At 39.1% G+C, this 27,478-nt stretch overlaps 1 protein-coding gene and 1 long non-coding RNA gene across 5 annotated transcripts in view; both read right to left on the bottom strand.

The window, feature by feature from the left end:
- Positions 1-395: 395 nt before the first annotated feature.
- PNPLA8 (patatin like domain 8, phospholipase A2) overlaps positions 396-27,478 on the bottom strand; it is a 41,617-nt gene continuing 14,534 nt past the window's right edge. For 3 of the 4 annotated variants that reach the window (XM_020799426.3, XM_073000500.2, XM_078376835.1), the window contains exons 7-10: positions 25,921-25,978; positions 20,306-20,500; positions 6,449-6,644; positions 396-3,837 (exon numbers count right to left, since the gene is read on the bottom strand). In XM_020799426.3, the coding sequence (XP_020655085.3) occupies positions 3,563-3,837; positions 6,449-6,644; positions 20,306-20,500; positions 25,921-25,978 (724 nt within the window). In that variant the 3' untranslated portion in view covers positions 396-3,562. The remainder of the gene's footprint in view (positions 3,838-6,448; positions 6,645-20,305; positions 20,501-25,920; positions 25,979-27,478) is intronic. The other variant, XM_078376836.1, reaches the window with a different exon arrangement.
- Positions 21,183-24,636, bottom strand: LOC144583303 (uncharacterized). The gene is made up of 2 exons (XR_013537016.1): positions 24,340-24,636; positions 21,183-23,132 (listed from the first exon to the last, which is right to left on the bottom strand). It is a non-coding gene; the product is annotated as an uncharacterized LOC144583303 (long non-coding RNA).

Genomic DNA, 27,478 nt, shown 5'->3' with positions numbered 1-27,478 from the left:
GGTGCATTTCCACTGCCTGTTTATCTGCTGGGAAAGCCCGGAGAAACCTCTGACACCCTGCGCCAATCAGCTGTGAGGCGGGCCGGGGGGCAGGAGTGGACCATCTTGAAAAGCAGGCCCATAGGAACAATATTCTTCTGAGGCACCAAAACCTTCACCGGACCCATTCATCTAGTGAGTTTTTCGTCCGGCGAGGCAATCATCTTGTGAGGCTCCACTGTACTTATGTTTTAAATTGGTGGAAGTTGGATGACCAAGTGGTCAAAACAATAAAGATATGGCTATATCCACAGAGAATAACTGTGGCATGAATTCAAAGACAATAAAAGTACATGGAATACTGAGAAATCCTTACATCACTGACCAGCTTTGACATGAAGTAATACTTGCTTCAGTTGTAATCCAATATTTAACTTTATTACAATATAAAATGGATAACGAAACAATCTAGTCATTATTGGAAACATTAAAATAAAGATAAAAGGGACAGTGGTTGCCTATAAAATAGTCTAGTGTATTGAGAGAACAGGATAGAAGATTGGTTAATCATCCAACTCCTTCACAGTTAATAAAATAAGGAAAATGTTCAGACTGAGATGACCTAGTTAAATTTACTACAGTCTGCTGCCATATTTTTATCATATGACTTTAGAAATCAAACAAGCTACCTTACACATGTCTGATGGGGTAACTGGGAAGGTTAATTGCCTAGGCCCAAGTGCAGCATTCAATCAGACTTTGAACAAAGCCTGACTGGATAAGCAGCCAGTTCATTAGAGATAAGAAAACTAAAATACCATATTCATTTCAGATGATACATTTTTTTATCCTTTGGACAACGATGTAAAAAAGCACATCATTTTCAGCAGTACATCTATAAATGCCTGCTACAGAATCTTAAAGCTCCAATTTTACTAATTCACCAAATACCAATTAAATTCAGATGTAGGTCAATCTCTTTCTATATGAAAAACAATGTTTGCTATCATCTTAGACGTTCAGTTAACAACTAATCTCAATGCTAAATTTTGCTATTTGCACCTGCAACTGCATGTAATCATACTGATAACAGAATAGTCAGTTTATTTCTATACACTGAAGATAGCAAATGTTTCTGCGTAACCGAAGGATGAGTAGCTAAATGATGAAAACAATTACTTCAGATATACTGGCCAGAATCTGATGGGATTCACACTGGAGTAATTGCAGTAATATATATTATGGACATAACTTAATGAGTTGCTGTTCATATTCCTGGCCACACAGCAACCACTCAAAGAGGAATATGAGTGGTAACTTGTTAATTATTACTGTCATGATCTACATTATTATACTTACGCCACCGCAGATCCCCAGTACAATTCTAGCTAGTTTTTAGAGAGTGTAAGCATCTCACTGTAGATTTTATCACATGATGCTTGTCTGCTAGACAAATTGACATCTCTGGTAGAAGTGAAACCTCCTTCTCCCTGCATCTTCCCCAATCTAGCCCGGAAGGAGGAAATCTGGGAGCATGAGGAGATGCAAGGTGGTATGTTGTGTAAATGTTAAATCCATTAATGCCAGGTTGCATGTAACCCATGATCTGCTTTTAACATATATATTTAACCTGAGAGATTACTTGCTATTTCCATGATCAAACCAGTTTATCAGTTGTACTAGGTGATCACAATTTTTATGAAGACAAAGCAAGGATCTTAGTGTTTTGGAAAATTCTGAAAAGAAATGCAGAGAACTTATAGAAATCTAATGCATTGAGGAAATACAGACGTCATGTTAGGTCACTTTCATTCAATGCTAATGAAATTACATTTAGATTTTTCAAAGCTGTCTCATGTCTGCTTTGGTTTCTTTACACACAACACTTTGGGAGAAGGAAACAAAATTTTAATGGTCATTTTTAACTGTTCATGGCAGAAACATGGTAAAATATTCCACAGGAGTTGGAAGAAACTATATAAATACACATAATATTCAGGATATGGAAAACTCTGCTTTCCATAAACAGTATCATCAAGATCTGAACATCTAAATTTCAAAGAGCAATAAAGGCTTTGGGGGAAATGTTCATGCTTTAGCCAGGGGGCAAATAAAATCAAAAAAACTGAGGGAGAGAAAAAAAGGCTTGCATAATGCATTGGCTCAGTCACTGTGGTATGTCCACTGAATTTGGCCCTTTTTAAGTTCTAAGCACAGCAATGGGTTTAGGTGGTATATAAGGAAAACAAAGTGCTTGAAACAACACCATTGCCTTTGTAACATACCCATCATGCTATTTTAAGTATTGGCACTGTAATAGCATTGGTAATGTAAAAAGCAAGCACATAGTGCAGATATTTATTTTAAAAATCATGTTTTGGAGAAATTCATGCATGAAATATGGAGCACATAAAGTTTTTAAATTTAATTTGTAAGTACACTGGCTTAATATACACATTTCAAAGGAAAACACAGTTCAGGAATATAAAATACCACTTTACAAATTTATTTCCTTCTTTGTAAGACCTAAATTTAGGGTTGTTTTCAGATTAGGAATTCCTCTGGAGTAGAATCTCTGAAAAATTATTTAAATATTGAGCAATTAAACAAATATTAACTAAGATAGATCTCATCTTGATCAGCCACATAATGGATGAAGTAAAGCGGGTAAAGTACGCATATTCAGTTAATATTTTTAAATACTGGATTTTTGTTTATGTGCACACATTTTCTTATAAGGCAATTTACAATGCCTCTTGAACAGCAGAGACCACATTTTATGGCAGTGCAAAAAACCTGGGGCATATCACAGGTTTCTAATAATGTATAATCCAATCTGCAACCTAGCTGAACTATCATCAGTGAATCTAAGAGTGTTTGGCTTCATTAATTTCAATGAGACAAAACCACTTTTATTAATTCTGGCTTATGTTCTTGTAGAGGAATCTAATTTATTTGCTTCCTCTCCCATTTAAAAAATGTTCAACAGTAGGTGCACAAAATACAAAACTGTCAACATGATTTTTGGTATGTACTGTATTTCCAAAACAAAATTTGCATCTCATAATTGTCAGAACTTTAGACAAAATGACAATATTGTAGGAAAACAAATTTTACTACTTGCTAATTAGTAATAACATGAGATTTTGAAAGCTCCCCAAAATTAACCATATATACTGTTATTTCAGGAAATTTCAAGGAAGTAATGAATCCCAGGATTCCACTGTATGACAGGAATGAGTTTCTGCTTGAGTAAAAAAGTGTATGTCACCAATACTGCATCTATATCCTCCTGATGAAAGCTGGCTTCAAAGAGCCAGAGAACACCCCCTTCCTCAGGGCTACAGACTGGGGAGAAGGGCAGGGAAGAGACTGGAAGTCTCTTCTCCTTTCATAGCAAGATCTTTGAATCCATCCAAAGCAGCTTGTGGTATGCCACTGCTGACTGAAGTGATTTTCCCCAACTACTTTGTTTATTATATTCAAAAGTAATTACATTACATAGTAACTGATGCTGATCCCTTTCAGTACAGAATAAATTTCTGAAACAAGGTTCACACCTATGACTTCATTTTTTACACATTCACAATTTAGAAAAAAATGGAGAGCTTTCATACATGTCAGCTTTTAATCTCATCCAGTCATTCAATCGCTGAAAAAGATTTTTTTCCTGTGTTAGTATTTTGGCAGCTTTTTTCAGCTTTTCTTCATTTCTTTCTAAGTAACGGATGCCATCTGTCTGCAACTGATTAAGCTTTTCTTTACGATTTTCATCCAAAGCTATATCTTCACTCATCAAAGGATTAAATCTGAAGTAGGTGTCTGGAGGTAGAAGAGCATCCAGCATAGTGTGGACTTCTAATTTTAAGAGAGAAACAATAAAGACACAACATTAATTTCAGCACATATATGCAGCTTTGTGAACATAGGTTTACTTTAATTGAGGTGAAGGAGAACTAAGGGGCTTGCTGATCATTAGTGTCTTTTGCCAGTTCACTGTTCTATGTCTGTCAGCTGATACTATAATTTGGATATTATGCCATGTACTGCTCCTTTTCTGGGGAGGGAATGTGTACCGTATTTGCTGGCGTACAAGATGACTTTTGGGGCCCAAAAAACATGCCTCCAAGTGGGGGGGTCGTCTTGCATGCCGGTTGCACTGAATGACATGGGGCTGCGCTGGCCGGGGAGGAAAACAGGCGGGCAGGGAGTCAGTCGGTCTGTATGGAGGGAGGGAAGCACAGCCTGCCATGCCTGAGCGGCTAGAGCCCGCTGCCGGACGCCCCGCGCCGCTGAGCCAGTTGCGCGCTCACTCGCCCGTCCCCCGCCCGTTTCCCTTTTCCTCCTCCTCCTCAGCCTCTTGCTCTTCCTCACCCTCTCGCTGCCATGCCTGAGCCATTGCCGGGCTGCCCCCTGCCCTGCGCTGCTGAGCCAGCTGCGCACTCGCTCACCCATCCTCCCGTTTCCCCTATTCCTCCTCCTCCTGTTGGGGGGGTCGTCTTATACGGCTGGTCGCCTTGTGCGTCGGCAAATACGGTATACAGTATATGAAATATTTTAAAAAATCTGAAATTTGTCTTGAATCCAAGTAGAAATCACAACAGGCATCCTAGCAGGAACCTCAGCTAACTGGGGGGATATATGGCACAGAAGTAAAAGCACCTGGTGAAGCATAAACACCTTACTGAGTCCATTAAAAAGGCTAATGTGTATATCATGAATATAATTGTCACCTTCTCATTAAAGCTTTTATGTTTTGGTTTCTGCTGCTATTCCCTTGCTTAATGAAGATTTTACAGTATTGCTGCTACCATGGAAAAAAGATATGGCAAATCTATAATTACTTAATGTCTCAATGTCCCACTTCCCTGTCCATTTACAATTCTTCATTTCTTTCCCTCTGCATATTTTCTATTTCTTATGTCTACTCAAAACTTAAAAATGCCAGTGACACGAGGAATGGTTTCTGCTAATTGTCAAGAAGGTAGGTATGGTGGCAGTCAGCCTGCTGTAATACTTGCATTGGGAGGTAATCCCCTATTGACACCAATGAAGGGGAGGATTCTCTTCTAATATAAACTGCAGCTTCAAAGGGGGAAATTTTCTTTCATGTTGCAGCAGAGGAGGAAAAGATAAGTACAGTGGTGCCTTGCATAAAGAGCGCACCGTTTAACGACGAATTCGCATGGGTTTTTCTATTCCGTTTAGCGATGTTTCCAAATAGTGATGGTTAATCCGGAATGGATTAAACTTGCTATGCGGGGCACCACTGTATTTCCTCTCTATACCTTATCCAATTATTACTAGCCTGCTTGCATTATGCTCTTTATACTTTTCCTTCTTAAAAACCTGTCAGTTAAAAGCTAGGACACACTTGTGTCACAGCTTGCTTGCCTCCCAGTCTTCTTCACAACAGGGAGGACAGCAGGAATGGAAAATGAAGCAGTATTAGGTCAAGAAATAGGTCTTGACTAAATGGCATGGGACAAGAAGACATCAAAGGGCCAAATCTACATTCCGGATAAGGTTCTCCCCCCTTCAGTTGTCATTCTGAGATTTTCACCATAATCACCTCACCAAGTGGCCAATACTTTCTACAACTGAAATGGCAGATTAAGTCCATATTGTTAAGATTTAGATGTCTCCCTTTAAAGCAACATAGCCTATGGAACTTAGTTTCTGTGTATACATCATTCCCCAAAGAGTTCAGTATTAATTTTGTGTGACCTATTAAGGTAAATCAAACAAACCATCAAGGAAGCAAGACTTAAATAATAACACAAGACTTGATTGTTGACATATCAAAAGCAGAATTTGTGTCCATTCTGCATAATTACCAGTGCCGAAAACCCCAAAGCTCCTTGTCTGTACTATAATGTTCATTCCAGCATTCTTCTGGAATTTCAATGCTAGCACCATTTCTGAGGATAGAGATTGGTATCCCTAATACCTCATCAGCATTATGTCCACATATTCAGATGTGATGTATTCCTCAATCAAAAGAGACCTTAATAACAGTATAATCAAGGTACAATCTCAATAAGTTAATTTAAGTGCCTATCAGGTAAGCTTTATCATCAGCTCCCAGAACAATTCTTGTTCATCAAATATATAACACAATACTTAAGTCAGGAAGAAAGGCTACATTGTGTATTATAAACAGACTAACTTTTAAAAATACATTTTAATTATATTTTGTATGCAAATATTATATATGACCTAAACCCCAAATCCTCACATAGAGGACCAGAAAGAGGGACTGACAAAATAATTCCAATTTGAACAAATGTTACAAAACATGTCCTTGATGGAAGCAGAATATCCTTTGATTATATTATTGCTCATAAATCAAATTTATTCATATATCAGTATAGTGTCTGCATCTAATCACAAAAAAGCTTTATACTGGGAACTCAAAAGTGCTAAAAGATTAGATTTTTTAAAAAAGTAGACAACATTTAATACCAACCTTCAGTATCAGTGGCACTGCTGATGACATTCGTCAATTTTGTTTTCAGACTTGTATAGGTGACATTGGCTTTTCCTATGCTTTCATATCGGCCAGTTCCCAGGGACACTACACATTGCAGAGGCACATTTGGCCAAAGACACTTACACTCATGCACTGCTAATGCTGTAGGATTATTTAAAAGCAGTCCTCCATCCTATGAAACAAACAAAAAGACAATATATTTTAGCCATAAACATTCATAGTTAAGTCACTGAAATATTTCCAGATGCTATTTATTTTTAATATAGTCCACTGTCATGCATAACCATATCCAAACAATGTAAAACAAATCATAATACAGTATTAAGATACATACAGACATTTGTCAGGGTACTATTGGTTTATACAGCATAAATCCAAAACTGTGTAACTGTTCCGGCAGTCTCTTACACCCTCAAACATATCCAAGTCACACTCTCAGCTGTTGCTCAGGTGCATACCAGACTGTGAGAAAATTGCAAGCGCTACTTACTCCATTTCCTTTATTGAGTCAATTAAGCTGAGTCCTAAAACAATAACATGTATTGTTTTAGGTCTCAATTTAATTAAAACATAGGTAAAGGTTCCCTTTGACATTTTTTAGTCCAGTTGTGTCCGACTCAAGGGGGCAGTGCTCATTCCATTTTTCAAGCCATAGAGCGCTTGTCCGAAGACAGTTTCCGTTGCCACGTGGCCAGCGTGACTAGGGAACGGCGTTTTATCTTCCCACCGAGGTGGTACCTATTTATCTACTTGCATTTGCATGCTTTCATACTGCTAGGTTGGCGAGGAGCTGGGACAAAGTGACGGGAGCTCACTCTGTCATGTGGATTCGATCTTACGACTGCTGGTCTTCTGACCCTGCAGCACAGGCTTCTGCGGTTTAGCACACAGCGCCACCACATCTCTCGTTAATTAAAACATAGTAGACATAAAATATAACAAATATTAAATTATAAAATGCTCGGACTAATACAATTTTTAGCATGTGTTTGAACTCTGACAAAGTTTGTTGACGTTTTACTTCTATGAGTTATACTTCCCAGATTAGAAGTTATTACAGAAAAAGACTTCTTGGGTTGTTACCAGATGTACATTTGAAACACACAACACACCAGGAAGATCTCTGATGAAGACAGCAATGGCCAGACAAGTGGGAAACAGCTGACTCAGAAATCCCAGTCCCAAATTGTTAAGGCCTTACATGTTAATACCAAAACCTTAAACCTAGCAAATATCAAACTAGCAGGCAATTAGTTCCTTCAAATACTGTGTTATGTGGCAGCAGCCAGACTCATCAACATAGTAATTTTATTGCTGCATTCTACACTAGAATGACTTGCTACACTAGGATAATCTGCATGTTGCACTAATTTGCATAGTTACACACAGTATTTGAAGGAACTAATTGCCTGCTAGTTTGTTATTTGCTAAGTTTAAGGCTTAAAAACCTCTCCTCATGATTACTAAACTAATATGCAAATAGGTGAGCAATTGTTCAGAGCTGCTTACTCCAGATGCTCAAAATACTCTGAGGTGATGGCTTCAGAAAAAAAGGTCTTTCAAACTCTCATCTTTCTGAAGTAATAGGTTCCTACTTCAGCCTTGGTAGGTTGGACTATGATACCTGGCGCTCTGGAGGTTCCATATCACTGATGTACAAAAGAAGAGCTTTAGCAACAAAGCCATATTTCCCACATCTCTCATAATAAATGCGTTAACATTACAATTTTTAAGCTCTGCAATCTAGGTAATATAAATTGTACCAGGCATTTACACTCACCCACCCAGTTGCTTTAACTCATCATGTCAACAGTTTGCCACAGACTGACCTTTATTCCTATGAAATGTCAACAAATTATTAGCTACCTGTAGTTTGCTAAATGAACACATGAGACTCAGGGACAAACCAGGCAAGTGTATGGCTGGTGAAGAAACAGGACCACAAAATCTCTACACTGAGTGGAGTTGCACTATTTGTATTTCTATCCCTGGGGATACAAATACTCTTGTGCCGTGGAGAACTAGCCCCCCCCCCGAAATGGCCACTCACCAGTTGCTACACAGCACATGCAGCCATCGTCTGCATCAATTGCATAAGCAGCCCACCTGGTACTTCCCTGCCTCCCCATGTAGCCAACGGCTCAATAGCTAAGTGGGGGAGACTCTTCATCCTGTCTTCTTGCCAGAGTGGTCGGTTGTGTGGGGAGGCAGGTAAACATTGGCTTGGCTGCTTCCGCAATTGGTGTGACAAAACGGATGATGGCTTTGCATGCTGCACAGCAACCAGTGAGTGGACCAGCCAGTTTGGGAGGGGGGCTGGATCTCTGCAGCACCTGTGCTGATAATCTCATTTGTGCCAATATTCTTATTTGTATCCCCAGGGATACGGATACAAATAGCCCAACTCTGAGTATACGGGACAAACACAATAAAACATTAATTAAAGGTTGCATATACATACCTGAGAGCATCTGAGTAAAATTATCATGGCACTGGCTAGAGAACCTATTTGATACAGTTGTTGTTGGAAACCACTGTAGTATAACTAACGCATTGGAGATTCCCATACGCAATTGAGGAAAGCATTAAACCCTAAAACATATGCTACACTTGGTACAGAAAGCCTCTTTCACCAGATATGAAAAAAGAAAATTCATCATGCCTTTTGAAGCTTCTGCTTAAAAAGAAGTGTAAACAGCAATATTTAACATTAGCAAACATATTCTCTCTCCCATACGTATTTTCTGAAGCATGGTGATTAAAATAATTGTCTTGATTACACAGATAATCTGCACTACAGAACCACTGGCATTTGCAGTGAAAGACTGCAAGTACTGTACTGCATTTTCATAAGTTACAATGATATTTGGAACATGTCATCCTTGTCTCTTTTCAGTGCAAAATTAACACATTTCCAGTGTACATGCAGCTAGTACATATGTACCAGTCCCTATACCATATCTTCAAAAACCAAACCAATCACAGCTCTAATCCCAAGTAAATCCAAATTACATCTATACTTAATATATAATTCAAAACACACAGGAGATTTTATTAGAAACCCTTTTTTCCACAGCTGCAGCAGATAAAACAAAGATGCACATCATTGGCCTGATGAGACAGTTCTTTGACTAAGGCCTCAATATAACCTACAAAAGCTTTTTGAACATTTCTTGGACCAATTAATATATTGCGCCTTCAGCAGAAGTTAGGATAACAGTGGTGTCTTAGTGCACATTAATTTTTTTTTTTGGCTAAAATTGGAATTACCCCCTTACAGCACATAGTAAACATTGTGCTGCTTTATGAATAACTTCACTGACTGCAGTTTAATACTCAGTTTTTTAAAGCTATAAGAACTACGCACCAGTGGATTCTAAATGGAGTCTAGAATGTTCAACTTTAGGCACATTGGCTTAATTATAAATCATACACAGAAGAGAAGCAATGAAATGTGTTTCACAATATCAGTTTTATGTTGAGATAGGAAACATGTGGCCCTCCATATATTATTGGACTCCAACAATCCCTTACTATGCTCATTAAGGCTGATGGGAGATGCAGTCTAACAGCGCTGGAAGAGCTGAAGAACTTCCAGTCTCAGTACAAGGGTGTACTCTTTTTCAGATCACACCTCATTCACAAGCAGTGATTCTTCTTTATATTAGAAATTGTGATGACATCTGAACTCTGGATGTGGTTGTTTTCGTCTTCCTTCCAGCCAAAGATGTGAAGGACTGGGGGAGGCAGGGCAGAAAAATTCAGAAAAAATAGGACATTGTGGGAAACATAGGGCAATCTCTGATAAATTATGTTCACTTTTGTAATAAGTGAAACACTTTCTAAGACAAGGTTGTTGTTGTTATGTGCCATCAGGTCACCTCTAACTTGTGGCAATTTTGTGAATTTTAAGATGTCCTCTCCTCAACAGTTCTGGTCAGCTCTTAAAAACTCATGGCTCTGGTTTACTTTATAGAGTCAGTCTATCTCATATTTGGTGGTCTTTTTATGCTGCCTTCAACAAAGTTTCACACACTCAAAATTCCCAAATCCCAAGAGCTGCATAGTATGAAGATCTGTATGTAAGACTATCTACAGAATGAGATAATATGAAATACTTGGGCATACTGTAGGCAAACACTAAACTCAAATTCAGGATGCACTTCTGCAACCACCCTCATTAAAAAGCACAGAGAGATAGTTATCGGTTTTCTTTTCCAACACACTTTTTGCCAATTCATTATTATAAAATTGAGCTTGCCTTTTTTGGCTGATCTCTGTTCTAGTTTGATGGACGCAGCCACAGCAAAGGCAAAGACATATCTACATAAATAACATAATTTGTTTCATTTATTTAAAAATTGTGATTTCTGCTCTCCTCCTTCCCCCCATTTCTCATATGGCAAAAATGTGTTTAGCTAGCATAGGATGCAATTGTTTGCAGCTCTCTCTTTAATATGGGGTATTTTCCTAATTCTACTTTACAAAATGAAGGCTTTTATTATTGTTGTTGTTAAACTTCATAAATATGCCAAATAGTACAATTTTGTTTGTTAAATAAATTTTGAATGAAACATTTTTTGTTGCTAAAGCTGTAAAATACGTTTAAGTTTAATACAAAAATAGGTATTATATGTATTTTAATTCTTTCCAAATTTCCATTTTTATTATAGCTTCACATTTTCTGGAAACGTTACATCTCTATGTGCAGCATCTTTACATTTTATACAACTGAGAGTTATTGCAGTAGACCTGTCTAGTTCATCAGTTGGTTGGTTGATTTTATGCAGTGCATAGAATTTTCAGCATTGAAACAAAATAATATGCAGTGTATTTTAGTAATCTACTGTATAATAGCATTTCTCAAGCTGGCATCTTAACTTGAAAACAGTGTTCAAAATTATAGTTATTAGCTTTTCACTGAGATTTTTACATGGGAATTTTCTATAAACAAAGGACAGGCAACTTGACTTTTAGTAAATAATCTTGTGCCCTAAACCAGGGGTCTCCAACCCCTGGTCTGCGGCCCGGTCCCATTTTGTGGCCTTGGAGACAGATTCCCCCCCTGACGCATGCACACACCCGCACATGCACATGGCCCTCCCACCTACACACAGGGGTGGCCCATCCCACGTGAGCACCCCCACCCCCTTGAGCACACCCTGTGTGATCCACGCCCCACCCCCCGAGCACATCCTGCACCATCCACGCCCAGTTCCTGTGAGTGCACCCCACCATCCATGCATGCATGTATGGACCCCACACACCCAACCGGTTCAAGGTCGGAAAAGGTTGGGGACCCCTGCCCAAAAGGACAAATGAGGTCACAAGATTTACCTCTGGATATTATTAACATATGGTAATTTTGTCTATGCTGTATTAGCAGTATTACTGATTTACTTTTATCATGGAATAATGAAGTTAGAAGGAGCCTTATGAGGCCATCAAGTCCAACCCCCTATTCAATGTAGGAATAAAAATTAAAGGATTGCCAAAGTGTTGACTGCACCCTTATTTATTTATTTATTTATTTATTTATTTATTTATTTATTTATTTATTTATTTGACTTATATACCGCCCCATAGCACTACAAGCACTCTCCGGGCGGTTTACAATTTTTAATTATACAGGCTACACATTGCCTGTCCCAGCAAGCTGGGTACTCATTTTACCGACCTTGGAAGGATGGAAGGCTGAGTCAACCTTGAGCCGGCTACCTGGGATTTGAATCCCAGGTCTTGAGCACACGAGGCTCTTAAATTAACCATTTAACTTAAACATTAAAGATTTCTTCAAAATTTTGGAATGCTGAAATATAAAAAGCTGAATTTACAGTTTCATAAGAAAACCAACCATATAACACATTTAGTTTGAAAATACACTTTCTTCAGCTATCTGAGTATGTACAAAGAAACTATAATGAGCACTCTTCTCTTCAAAGTGAGTCATCTATTAACAAACATCCATATGAGATGTATGCACAAGCCTTGGATTTTATTGAACTGCAGGGCAACTGGCCAAAAGTGACAAGCACTTCATTCCATTTATTCTCCCTTCACTTCTCATGTTGCCTTTCCTTGCCCTCTATTTTGTCTTCTCTGCTCTCTGTTTATTCTTATTCCAACAGCAAGTTTCTCTCTTCACTGCTCCCCAAATATACACGGGCCAGCTCTGCTTCTCTTTGTAATCCTGCATTCTTACACTGATCCCATGCCCTGTTGTTGCCATTAGCACACCGAGAATATTTAAAAGATTTATCTTTGCTATACTATTATTGACTGTAAGCTAAATTCAAATCTGATGCTTCAACCAAAAAAAGACAATGAAAGAAGCAGAGCTTTGATCTCCAGGGCCTATCTTGTACAGTATTTAAGTGCCTATTAAATTTTATATTGGAGCTTACGTCAGATAAGCAACTGGCAAAGAAATCTGTTCATTTGTTTCAAGAAAATCCATTTCTAAAAATATGGAGACAAGTTATGGAGAAGATGCCACTAGTAAGTAAGCACTGATTATTCCTTACAAAGTTTAAGCCCAAGTTATTTTTCTTTTAAAAGAAGTCACACTTTACATGCTCTACTAAAAAGCAGAATATGATAGTAAGTTGGCCAGGGAGAAGAAAGTCTTAGACACGAGCTGTACTGAGGACAACCCACTAAAGAGAATGACAGGCATTTCTGGTGAAGAATGTTTCCTTTAACAGTTATCTCAATTTCCTTGCTCAAAATTCTCCAAACCTCCCAAGTATTTATTGAAGTGATGGGAGATTAATAATGTGTATGGTTTTGCTAAATTTATTATTTTATTTTAAGTGTAAAACAAATATAGTACTTGTAAGAATCATGTGCAACCACTAAAATACTTAGCGTGGCACAAGTGACTTAGGTCAACAAGAATTAAGGCAAAAATGCATTAATCCCAAAACCTAACAGGAGGCTAGTAATTACAATTTTGAAAAACAGTATTAATTATTTCTAGTACTGTTCAGTTAAATTTCTTGATAATGCAAAACAAATGAAGTAGAATTCCAACAGCTGTCATTCTGCACATGTTTTACTTCCTTTGTCCTAAGCACAGTTTTTATTTCAGCACAGTGAAGTTGCGTGAACCAAGTACCATGGTACTGAAAGATGTGTTTTAGCAAAGCCAATTCCAATACTTAGAGCTTGCTGCCTCCATAGCAACCATTTCACCCCAATGCCTGCGCAGACATGCTTTGCATTTCTAGTTCATTTTCACAGACTTGCTCTCTTGTTTACCTTCATTGTATCTGTGAAAAAGAAGACTCAAACTAGCACAAGAGAATCAGAGGAAAGTAAGATCTGTAATGGCATTCTCCCTTAGAAAGGTTGCCCTGTTTTTCAAATTAAATTCAACATTAAAATATTCTTCTTGTATTACATGCAGACATGGTATTTAAAAAAACAATTATTTTCTGACAACATTTAGTTCTTTACTTCTTTGTCTGATAAATACTAGGCAGTGGTAAAGTTACAATAAAGTATAATATTTAAATGTTTTTACACATTTATTTTATCAGAAAAATGGGGGGAAATGATGCCAAAATAACTTTCAGGATCAGACTGAACCCATTCTGATATTAATTCCCATACACCTCAAAAGCCTTTTCCAGAATGCCGGAAAACCCTCTCGAGCCAGATTTTGAGCTGTGTACGGAGGGGAGGAAGAAAGAGGGAGAGGCTGTAGTAGCAGTACAACACTGGATTTGGGCTACTAAATAACAGAAGAGAGTTAAAAGGAAAACCAATTCATTTTGGGATGAAGAGCATCTTTCATAGCCATCTTAAAACTGTTCAAACTGTAACACATACTTAACTGTCTCATCTATGTGACAGACATATGCATTGTTTCCTTTTCTTGACCATTACCAAATCACAGTTCTGGCACTTTTAAGGTTTTTAGAATTCCTGTTTGCTTGCTTCTTCATTGTTAATGGGAAACACAATTCTAGCTTGAATAATGAGATGGGTGGGGAGCAGAAGTATGGCTGGACCATAATGCAAACCCAAGAAGAGGAATGGTGTCTTAGAGGTACTGATACTATGTCTGGGGTGGCAGCTGACTATCCCAACCAAATGTTGCAGCTGCCCTCAGTGTATAGTTCTGTTCCCTGCTGAATCCAAGTGTTGGAATTTAATACCATGGTAGCAAGGCATGGGACACATTCCTAGAACAAAGCGCTCTTGTCAAGTTCCAGGATTCATACCCAGCCTTAGTTCTGTTCATCTCCATATGGGTGAAGAGATGAAATCCAGCACCCTGAGCTCCATGCCACAAATAGTAGAGGCATCCCACCCTCTGTCCACAGCTCTCTGAATTTTGAACACATAAGACCAGGTTATAACAGGAAGGTCTTTTGTGTTCTGCTAAATTCTAAAGATATTTTAAACTTCACTCTATGTATGAGACAATGTTCCCAGAACTGAGACAGAGATGGAAGTAAAAATGATGCATAAGAACCAACAATGCAAGGAGTTCATTTTTTAAAAAAACCCTTATGTATGAAGATAACCGTAAACTTAACAGCTAGGGAACAAATATTTAACTGTATATAAACTGGAAACAATACTCCCCAGTTTTTACAAAGAGACTTCATGGAATATATTTTAGAATGGCTCAATAAGAGTTACATCTTCCTTGTCTCATTCTTTAGTTCCAGTAAAAAAGGAAAAACATTTTTCCTGTGATCCAAGGTCAAATGCCCTTTTCTCTGAAGAGAAGATTGCTAATTGTCCACTGAATGTTTCCTAGCAAGCTGCCATAATGATTTTAAAAAGACAACCATATCTGAGAGCACAAAATGCTACTCCTATCCTCTGAAGATGCTGGCCACAGAGACTGGAGAAACGTCAGGAAGAACAACCTTCAGAACACAGCCAAAGAGCCCGAAAACCCACAACCACCACAACCATATCTATCTATACAGCAGGCTTGTAACATGGAAAAGGCTTCCTGATGCATTTGTACAATGTTCCAGTGTATTCACAGAGCTGCATTTTTCTCTTCAAATATCAGAATGATTATGAGGTAACATACAGTGTAACATCTATGAGACCCTTTGTAATTAATTTTAGTTACTGCAGATTGATGTTAGCTCAAAGTGTTCCCATCTTGACAGATAAGAGCTGACAATGCAGGACTGACTCGGAGAGCAGATGTTTCATTATATCAGAAAGTGCTGCCTGCTCTCTTGCAAGTATCTAAAAAACTACATCTCACTTTATGAGCCTGCCTAGGCATTAAGATAATCAGGAGATACTTTTCTCCCAGTCCCACCACACTCGCAGGTGCACTTATCGGGGCAAGGGACTTCTCTGTTGCTGCTCCCAGACTCTGGAATCCCCTCCCACAGAAGGCCAGAGTGGCCTCATGTTTGCTGTCCTTTTGCAAGCAGGGAAAGACCTTTAATGTTGTAAGCTGCCTTGGATCCTTTTAAGGAAAAACGCAGGGTAAAGATATTTTAAATAAATAATAAATAAATAAATATATCCAGGCCAGAAATTGCTACCTGTGTCTATCCTCTCATGTACAAAAGTTGTATTGATATTCCTCATGAATAAACTTCCTTGTCATTTAGGCAGCTCTCTTTCCTCAACTGGGAATGAAGAAAGGTGTAACAAGGAAGTGTTACTCTGTTGATTCTCCAAGTCTCTCAGAGGCCTCAGAGACCAATAACCATGTTGTTTTGTTGGAAAGGGTCCATGAAATGGTATCATCATATATCCTACTTAACATCATCTCACTCCTGCCTTCAGTATTGGCTACAAAGAGTTCCAACTGGGGATTTCTGTTTGACCACATGACAAAGCTTTGGGGTACAGTAGGATTCTATTTTGCCCGCCATGTTTTTTCACATGTAACCACTGTTTTTGGGAGTACAATAATAGCACCATCTCTTTTTCTGCCAGTCAATGAAGCCAGGTAAGACTGTGCAGGTGCTTAAGCAGTGCCAGCTTAGTGAAATGATTATTAATTTGTTTTACAGAACTACCCATAGGAGATAAAAGCAAACTTGGGAGTGTGTTCCCCAAAACTAGATGGTTTCATGCCATCTTAGAAGAAATTGGCTAAGATTCCCTATTTGTTGATTCTGTTCAACAAAGAGGGAAACTTATTTGGACACAATGACCTCTATTCCTGCATGGTCAGGCATGCAACATTGCTGAGAAAAAGGCAAACTAGACTGACAATACGCTAGATTTACTTTACAGAATCTGTTTCCTGACAGAATCTGATAACCTCATATTGGTTCCTTTCAAAACAATGAACACACATCAGCAAGAATTTTAGTTTACTAGTTTAACTTTCTACAATTTTCAATAAAGATAGTCTCCCAACTTGCTGGCAGATTTAAAGGTATAAACAAAAAACAGTGGCAATGCTGTAACTGCAAAAATAAAAGATTTAAGCATAAAAATCCAGTATTATGTACCATACTGGAAACGTTTAGAACAACAGATTGGATGGGAATGGACTGATTTTTTAAAAATTACTTCTCAAGTGGCCACATCTCACTGTTCCATAAAACAGTTTCAAGCACAAGGGCAAAATAAGTAAATTAGCACAGGTATACTACTCTGTTTACCTGAAAGATAACATTCCTGAACTTTTTCCTTGAAATCAGACCACTGCATATTGTGGAGTGGGGATGAAGAATATTATGAAGAAAGGCTATCACTAATATTAATGCCAATTTCAAATCTGCCTGGCACAGAGCTATTGTACCTGCTTGCCACCTAGGACTTATGCAAGAAGGTGTGGCATTCTTTCTTTTATCTACTTGTTTCATATCCCATGAACTATTCCAGGAGCCCTGATAGTGATGCAAACCTCTTTGTGGGTGGTAGTTCACTTTGTACTGTCTAATGAATGACTGAGCTGTGACAGTTTGATGATTGTAAGTTCTCCCAAAGATAAGCAGGATCTGTTACTCTTTTTTTGCACCAAACTTCATGTGCTACAGAAAACCATATTCTCTTAATGTTCTCTGGCCCCATTTGTCTTTATCAACTATGACAAGAGTCCACTACACATAGCCACTTTGTCTTCTCTTTCTGAACTTCTAGATAGTCAACCTGTTTAACAAATTCCAAACTATCATAGGTATTTCGTTATGGCTAGTTTGATTAGGATTAGAACTAAACTGCACCCCATGTGTTTTCTAAATTAATCATTATTCATTGCTAATCAGTTTAATAAGGCTCTGACTATGATTTAAAATACTAATGTTGCTATTTTTTTCTTTAACTGTTCCTTATTGCCTCATTATAAGGCCTTTTGTTTTAGGTATCCTGTTTTGTTAAATCATAAGCTACCTTAACATCCTACTCTTGAAATAAAGTACCGTATTTTTTGCACCATAAGACGCACTTTTTCTCCCAAAAAAACTGGGGGGGGGGGAAGTGCATGCATCTTATGGAGCGAATACTGTCCCCTCCATGCCACCATCGCTGGTTTCCCAGGCCTCCGGAGGCCTCAGCAGGCCCCGTGGGGGCCTCCCCCAGGCACCATCGCTGGCTTCCCAGGCCTCCGGAGGCCTCAGCAGGCCCCGTGGGGGCCTCCCCCAGGCACCATCGCTGGCTTCCCAGGCCTCCGGAGGCCTCAGCAGGCCCCGTGGGGAGTCCCCCACCACCACCATCACTGGCTTCTGAGGACCTCCAGGAGGCTTTTGACCGGTAAGGTGCTGCTTTTTACTTTTTAGAAAATGTTCTGGGTGGGTTTTGGGGGGTAGATTTGGGCTGGGGGTATGTTTCTATGTTGCTTTGTGTTTTGGTGATTTTTTTGCAGTCCCAGCATGGGACTTGCTCTGTTTATTTATTTTTACTTTATTTTTTGGTATTTAAAAATTAGTTGCTGCTTTTTACTTTTTGAAAAATGTTCTGGGTGGGTTTTGGAGGGTAGATTTGGGCTGGGGGTATGTTTCTATGTTGCTTTGTGTTTTGGTGATTTTTTTTTGCAGTCCCAGCATGAGACTTGCTCTGTTTATTTATTTTTACTTTATTTTTTGGTATTTAAAAATTAGTTGCTTCTTTTTACTTTTTAAAAAATGTTCTGGGTGGGTTTTGGAGGGTAGATTTGGGCTGGGGGGCATGTTTCTATGTTCCTTTGTTTTTTGGTGATTTTTTTTTTTGGCAGTCCCAGTGTGGGACTTGTTCTGTTTCTATATTTTTATTTTATTTTATTTTTCAGTATTTAAAAATTAAGTGCGTCTTAACGTCCGGTGCGTCTTATGGAGCGAAAAGTATATAAAGGTAATACAATAGCATTTATTTTGTACATATGGGATACTCATGCTTTTCAAAAGGGATTTATTTAGATCCATTAAGATACTCTGTTGCCTCTTTGGCATGAGCTTGGACTCACTGTTGCTCATACACTAACATGTCTCATGGTAGCTTCCTTTTTGAGTGAAGAATATATTGCATACTAATGGAGTCTTAGAGACATCATTGAAATTCAAGGATGTGTGTGTGCTTCTGAATTACATCCCAGTGCTCTGGGCATTGCCCTGGTCAGTGAAAGCAGATCTTATGCTTTTGAAAAGCCATACTTCAATGCTGGAAGGATAAATATCCCTTACCAACTGAACAGAGAATACCACCCCCTTAGATTCAAATATGTAACCTATCAAAAGTTCCATTATATTACTTGTCCGATCTGCGTAGACAGAACAGGATACTAAACCTCACAAGTCTAGTTTATTAAAAAATTTAAATCAATATGAGTTGGCACAAGTCCTTGTTTTTATATCACTCTCCTAGCCTTATCATCTTTCCCTGTTCTAGCTGTTATTTGTCAATATGAAACTCTACAGGAATATACATAACAAATAAAGGGAAACCTAATACAACATATGCTTCTTCTGTTTCCATATGGAAGGGAACACAGAAATCTCTTATGTCCTTTCCTCATAGAAGTGCGTTACTTGTGGCAAATTAGTATCATCTGAAGCAGTCCTATGACTCTTAATGCTGTCACACATCAAAGAACCAGTATATTTAATAAACAGGTTCATTAGGCAGGAAGAAGAGCTAAAGACAATGAATATTTAATGCTGTGTATCAAAGAGTAGGAATGATGATTAGCATCAGCTTACAATCCTCACAGCAGATTCCCTGTCATTAAGGTTGGTTAACACGATCTTTCACAAGTTTTGCAACACCTTTATTATGACATTAGCAATTCTTGAAATAAAGCTCTTTGAACTATTCTGAAACTGTATGCAGTAAAGAGAACTGACACAGACTCTCTGCAGGTAATCGTGATAGTCCCTTGCTCCTTAATATACACAATTAATCACCACCACACAATGAAAAACATACCCATGTCATATTCCTCTACTACTTTAAGGTATACACCATAACATCATAACATGTGTAACAATCCACATGCATTTTGTGTATTATTTACCATTTAGTATCTGTGTACAACCTTGATTAATTTCCATTCTCAATTTATCCCTCTTTCTAGTTTATGATTCTATACAGCAGAGGTCCCCAACCCCCGGTCTGTGGCCTGAGCTGGACCAGGCCGCAGAGACAGACCTCCCACATGCACTAACCCCCGCACAGCTGATTTGCACATGCTCCAGCATGCCACTGTTTGCGCATGCGCGTGCCCACACAAGCGCCGCTCCGCTGTTTGCGCAGCAGCACCCGCACAAGCACAGCTGCTTGCGCACGCATGCGTGCTTGTAAGTGCACGGACACAGGGGTGCCTCACCTTTCCAGCTGGTCCGTGGGATGAAAAAGGTTGGGGACCCCTGCTATACAGCATCAAATCATTTAAAAAAGGGAAGCATCGTAACACACCTGATGAAGCTCATGTCCCAGAACATATTCCTGGAAGTACCCTGGTGCAGCAGATGATGCTCGGATAGCTTGCCATAATTTATACTGGCAACTGCCAAGATAGTGAGATTTGACTCCTGGAAGATGATTGTAATTTCTAAATACAAAAGCTTTCAGTGGTGTTCCTCTGCTCACAATGGTGCTGACTGCAGCCACCTAACAAAAAAAAAAAAAAGGAGAATGAAAATTGAGTTTTATTTCATAATAGAACTATTTTTTTACATCTTCTGTAGTTAGAAACTAATTTTTTATAATTCACCTTTGTAGGCTACATGTACTTCCTTCACTTGAAAAACTAAAAAATATTGGAAACACAAGTTTTTATATAAATTCCATGACTTTCTGTGCCCCCCAAAAATCATCCTGCACGATGCGTCCAAATATGGCAAACGTCTCCCCAACCCTTCTGGCCCACTCCCCAAATTATTTTTGTTGTTCTTGTGGGACTGGGAGTGGGAGTGAAGAGGGCCCATGGGAGCATGGCATTGAGACAGGGTCAGCAGAAGTGATCATGGTGAGCTCTCAATTCAGTGGCCAGCAAGCAAAGCTGATGCTGTGGGAAATACGTGGGCAGCTGTTTTTGCACCCTGACAGACAATGATAAGGGAGGGGAGCAGCTGGTGGGCTTTGGAGTAGTTGGAATGAGGCTGTTCCCTTTTTTCTTCTTTCCTCATCCATGCTGTCCTTGGGCACTTCTATGGGCTGACGCTTGAAGAGGATACTCTGAGTAAGACAACCCTCACTTGCAAGAAGTTGGCAGAGAGGGATCCACCAGGAGGAGCTGGTCTGTCCAAGGTAGTATTTTCAGTAGTTACATTTTGGAAGGGTATAAGAGTTATACATGGAACTTAAACTATATGGGGACTCGAACCTCTAACCCTAGTGTTGTTGAAGGGAGAAGTGTATTGATAACTATCAGGAAGACAGCAGGTTAATGTTTCTGTTGCTTTTTGGATGGTATGAACATAAACAAGTATAAGTTTTCTAAATCTTTTAGCAGTCATTTGGGAGGCATGCTTTCTACTCACTTTTTAAAGAAGTCATATGCACTTTTTAAGTAAAGCATTTTGATCAATACTACAATGGTATACAGCAGGAAACAATAGACCAGTTCAAATGTATGGAGCCTGTCACATGACTAAACAGGATACAATGTTTCCCTGAAAATAAGACAGGGTCTTATATTAATTTTTGCTCCAAAAATGCATTAGGGCTTATTTTCAGGGGATGTTTTATTTTTCTCATGTACAACAATCTACATTCATTCAAATACAGTCATGTCATCTTCTTCTGGTTGCTGCACAATGGTGGAGGGCAGGCTTTCACTTAATTAGGGCTTATTTTTAGGGTGGGGATTATATTATGTGCATCCTGAAAAATCACACTAGAGCTTATTTTCAGGTTAGATCTTATTTTCAGGGAAACAGGGTAATAGTGTTTACAAAGGAACTTATAAAGTCTCATAAAAGCAAGAGTTGCTAACTCCTCAAAGGCACTCCTAATATTCTTCCAGATTTGAAGTAGAAGTCCAACAATTAATGTATGATTCTCCACTATCAGAAATGATCTGTATTAAAGGAATGTGTCTGAACATTGTAATCAATGAAAGCTCAGACTGAAAAAGTGTTTAGTTTCAAAGGTCCCCCACTCCTTTCGTCTTTGTTGTTGCAAAAACAGGTTAACAAGACTACCTCTCTGAAAACTACCATCAAATTCATCTTTCCAGCAGAAAATTTGCTTCAGATTACAGCAACAATATTGACTTGATTATCAATAACAAATATTTCAATAAACTGTCTCCAATTGATGGGCAGCCGGTCTTCAAAATTTAAATGTCTTCACTCATTAGAAGATTTTTCAATTTTAAATCAATCCTTTTCAAAATAAGTATTTTTCACTATACATACATTAATAGAGGAGAATGAAATCAAAGTCTCAATAATGTGGGTTTTTTTTCCTTTTTGGTTGTTCAGTTTGCTCTGTTACTTCCTTAGCTGTATGTGATTTCAAAAAGAGACTTCCATATGATGGCTAGAATCCTAGTGGAGTCCATGTAATCTACTGCAGATAACTGTGACTAACTAATAAGGTGCTGGTGGTGCATCTTGGTTGTACAACCAGGCATGTACCTTGGTCCCTTGATAGTTAGCCTTGGCAAGTTACAAAAATCTAATGAGAATCACCAACAGAACTCATGCCACCATCCTTGAATACTGCTGGTAAGGAATACTCTGCATTATCTTGATAGACTTTTTTGTTAGGAGTAAAAAAAAAAACCACCCTAAGAAGCCATGAGGCAAGCCCAGGAGGTTGTGTATGATAGAAAAATAACATTGGGCTACCCTTACCCACCCCTTACGATTCACTTAATGACATAAAAGTACTGCATAATAAACACTTCATTTGGAAGGACTCTGACTTCTCTTTTGGCTGGCAAGCTAAACTGCTTCAACTTATAAGCATGATCAGCAAGCTCACCAACTGCATCTACCACTAACAGAAGATTCAACGATTTAATAACTTAGCCTGAACCCAGTTGTTCACTACATGAAAGAAGCAAAAAATCTTGGTGACCAACTTGAAATAAAATGTGTCATTTGTCATTTGTTAGGGTTAGTCAACATAAACATGATACCTGCATCATCTGCATTTTGGAGAAGGAAATGATATAGAATAGAAATGTACCACACAGAATGTTTCCACAATATTTAAAACTTTCTGTATATTAAAGGCACGACAATAAAGGATAACACAGTCTCAGACCAATTATCCCTTTATCATGTAGCACCTATCATGTAGTACAAGCTGGATTCCGAAGAGGCAGAGGAACTCGAGACCAAATTGCTAACTTGCGCTGGATTATGGAGAAAGCCAGAGAGTTCCAGAAAAATATCTACTTCTGCTTCATTGACTATGCGAAAGCCTTTGACTGTGTGGACCACAGCAAACTATGGCAAGTCCTTAAAGAAATGGGAGTGCCTGACCACTTTATCTGTCTCCTGAGAAACCTATATGTGGGACAGGAAGCAACAGTTAGAACTGGTCATGGAACAACTGAGTGGTTCAAAATTGGGAAAGGAGTACGGCAAGGCTGTATATTGTCCCCCAGCTTATTTAACTTATATGCAGAATACATCATGCGGAAGGCTGGACTGGAAGAAACCCAAGCCGGAATTAAGATTGCCGGAAGAAATATCAACAACCTCCGATATGCAGATGATACCACTCTGATGGCAGAAAGTGAGGAGGAATTAAAGAACCTTGTAATGAGAGTGAAAGAGGAGAGTGCAAAAAACGGTCTGAAACTCAACATCAAAAAAACTAAGATCACGGCCACTGGTCCCATCACCTCCTGGGAAATAGAAGGGGAAGATATGGAGGCAGTGTCAAATTTTATCTTCCTGGGCTTCATGATCACTGCAGATGGAGACAGCAGCCCTGAAATTAAAAGGCGCCTTCTTCTTGGGAGGAAAGCGATGACAAATCTTGACAGCATCTTGAAAAGCAGAGACATCACCTTGCCAACAAAAGTCCGAATAGTCAAAGCTATGGTTTTTCCTGTCATGATGTATGGAAGTGAGAGCTGGACCATAAAGAAAGCAGACCGCCAAAGAATTGATGCCTTTGAGTTGTGGTGCTGGAGGAGGCTCTTGAGAGTCCCCTGGACTGCAAGGAGAACAAACCTATCAGTTCTAAAGGAAATCAACCCTGAATGCTCACTTGAGGGACAGATCCTGAAGCTGAGGCTCCAGTACTTTGGCCATCTCATGAGAAGAAAAGAGTCCTTGGAAAAAACCTTGATGTTAGGAAGGTGTGATGGCAAGAGGAGAAGGGGACGACCGAGGATGAGATGGCTGGACAGTGTCTGCGAAGCAACCAACATGAACCTGACACAACTCCGGGAGGCAGTGGAAGACAGGAGGGCCTGGCGTGCTCTGGTCCATGGGGTCACGAAGAGTCGGACACGACTAAACGACTAAACACACATGTAGCACCTATCTTACAATGTTGCTATGTGTAACAGAAAATTAATTAGGAAAGAGTTTCAAAATTATCTAGCAACACTTTGTGGGGAAATGCATGGTTATGTAGTGAAAGTTGACTTTCTTATAACCCCAAACTCAGTGTGAAGACAGGTCCTAGATTTTCTGTTAAAATATGAGCGGTGGCTGCTTTTGTGTCATCGGGTGTTTAATCTATGGAAATAGTTTATGCACTGTGATGTTCTTCTTTGCTTTCCCAGTCTCACCCTGGGTGTGAGATCATTCATGCAGCCAGTGTGCACAAAGATATACAGTGGTGCCCCGTATAGCGAGGTTAATCCGTTCCGGATTAACCTTCGCTATACGAAAACATCGCTGTGCGGGTAAGGAAAGCCTATTGGAACGCATTAAACTTAGTTTAATGCGTTCCAATAAGCGTCGAAACTTACCCCTCCAGTAAGCAAGGGGAGGGTGCGAAAACACTGATAGGGGCCATTTCGGGTCATCCGGCGGCCATTTTGGAGCGAGTGCGGCGATTGGGGCTAATCCGTATAGCGATCCCCCAAAAGGGATCGCTATACGGATTCTTCGTTAAACGGTGCGCTCGTTAAGCGAGGCACCACTGTACAGTGTAACCTCTACTTATGAATGTTCCTACCTACGAACAATCCAACTTACGAACAGCTCCGTTCACAAAATGTTGCTTCTACTTGCGAATGAAGCTTCAAGATATGAAAAAAAAACTGCGGGAGAGGCAGGGGAAAGTGCAAAATTTCAACCTTCAGTTGACCATTGGCCAGCGAAGAGGCTGTTTGTCTTCAACATCACTTGTCCAAGTGGTTAGAGAGTGGATAGGGAGAGAGTCTTCTGGTACTGTACGGACTGTTTTTTTTTTTTTTAATTTTTAATTTTTTGGATTTTTGACTTTTTTTAAAAGTAGTTGCACCACAGTAGTTCTGTAGTTGCACCACAGAAGCCATTATGGGCCATTGAAGGTGGGGCAGTTTTAGGCAAGGTGGCTTTTTCAATATCAGAAATGATTGGATGTATCTTCCAGTTTCGGAATAAGGCCTCCTTGAGACTAAAACAAGCTTGGATAGGTTGAAAAATGGCAGATAATCCCCCCTAGACACCTTTGGCTACATTTTTAGCAAAGAAAATGATGCAGCTCTATGACTTCTGCAAATTAACTGGTCCTGAAATGTTATGTGTTTGAAAGTTGCACGTGCTTGTTCTCTGTAATCATTCTGTCCCGGGGTAGCTTCAGAAAACCATGAACAAATTTCTAGAAGTAGTTTATGAATGAATTAGTGAAAACTGAAACACACTCCAGACAAGACAGGGGAAATACACTCATCCAGACATAGAACCCATTTTGGAATGGAGCTGTACTCCTCCAGAAAGATCAGATTCACAACCTCTAATTGCTAAAGTCAGAATTAGAATAGGCCCATTGGAATAAATGGGACTTAGAGAGGAGTTGACTCACCAGAACTCCACTGATTCAATGGGCCTATTCCAAAATATTAGAGGAATAATCCCTGTATGGAACTTATGAATATGAAAACGAATAAAACAAAAGGTAGTCCTTACCTTAGGACATCTAGCATTTCTTGCTGTTTCAATCATCACATCTGATCCCATTCTCTCCCTAGGTCAGTGAGAAAACCCTTTAAGTTATTTTTGAACGTGCTATGTGCACCCAGATGAAGTCATCCAATTGCCTTTATTAATTCAAAAGCACCCATCTGTTTAGTTGAGTATCAAAATGTCCAAACATGAGCTGTAACCCTACTGACTGTTCAACTCAGCAGCAGCTTAGCTGTATAGATAGCACCCCAAACACAAACAAGTCATCATCCTGTGTAACAACAATTTAAGACAAAATAGGTATCTTAAGGAATACTTAATTTTAAAACAAACAACCACTTCTGTAAAATGACAACCTCTTCCAAGGCAGAATAGGAATACTACCTGTGCTGGCTGGGGTTACACTCCTCCTGAAAACTCAGCTCTGTAGCTTGTTTGTACTCCTAGATTCATTCCTAATGGTATATGTCCAGATCTCAGCGGTGGGCAAGAGTGCATTTGCACAGCTAAGGCTGGTGCGCCAGCTGCACCCATTCCTTGAGATGTCAGATTTGGCTACAGTGACACATGCCTTAGTTACATCTCATTTGGATTACTGTAACACACACTATGTGAGGCTGTCTTTGAAGACTGTTCAGAAACTTCAGCTGGTGCAAAACTCTGCAGCCAGACTACTGACTGGGGCCAGCTACAGGGAGCATATAACGTGCCTGTTACAAGAACTACACTGGCTACCAGTCAGTTTACGGACCCAATTCAAAGTGCTGGTCATTATGTATAAAGCCCTATACAGCTTGGGTCCAGGCTACCTGAAGGACCGTATCTCCCTATATGCACCTTCTTGGAGATTAAGATCAGCAGAAGAGACCCTCCTCTCAGTCTCATTGCCAACACAAGCAATGGGGACACGGGAGAGGGCCTTCTCTGTGGCAGCTCCCAGGCTATGGAATGCTCTCCCTCAGGAAATCAGGATGGCCCCTTCCCTTTTATCCTGAAAAAAGCTAAAGACCCATCTCTTCAGGCAGGCTTTTAACAATTACAGCTGAATCCATGAACCCCATTTTAGCAGATAATTTTAATCTTTTTCCATTTTTAAATGTTTTAATCCTTTAATTTCTTTTTAAATCATATTTTGTTTAATTTGTCTTTTTATATTTAACTTATTATATTTTTAAATTAGGTGAATTTTAATGTTGTGAGTTGCTTTGAGTCCCTTGTTGGGAGAAATGTGGCATGTAAATAAAACAAATAATAATAATATTTACCATTTTAACCTCTTTTGGAGGAAAACAAAGGCACAAACTGGTTTTTATTCACCACCTGTAACAATTAGTGCATCTCATGGCATTTCAGTTTTTGGACAGCAGATAGATCTGCTCTGCAGGCAATTCACCAGGGATTTATGGGGAGAATAATGAATTACAACAAGCATCATGGAACAATTGGGCATATAACCAGAAAACAGACTTCAGAGCAACCCTGCTCAATTTATTTCTGAGAAACAGAAAAATAAACACTTTGAAACAATTCTAAGTAGATGAGTAGCCTGAACAAAGCCTTT

The sequence above is a fragment of the Pogona vitticeps genome, chromosome 5 (assembly GCF_051106095.1).
Source record: "Pogona vitticeps strain Pit_001003342236 chromosome 5, PviZW2.1, whole genome shotgun sequence".
Taxonomy (NCBI): domain Eukaryota; kingdom Metazoa; phylum Chordata; class Lepidosauria; order Squamata; family Agamidae; genus Pogona; species Pogona vitticeps.
This window is presented reverse-complemented; position numbering and strand designations above follow the sequence as displayed.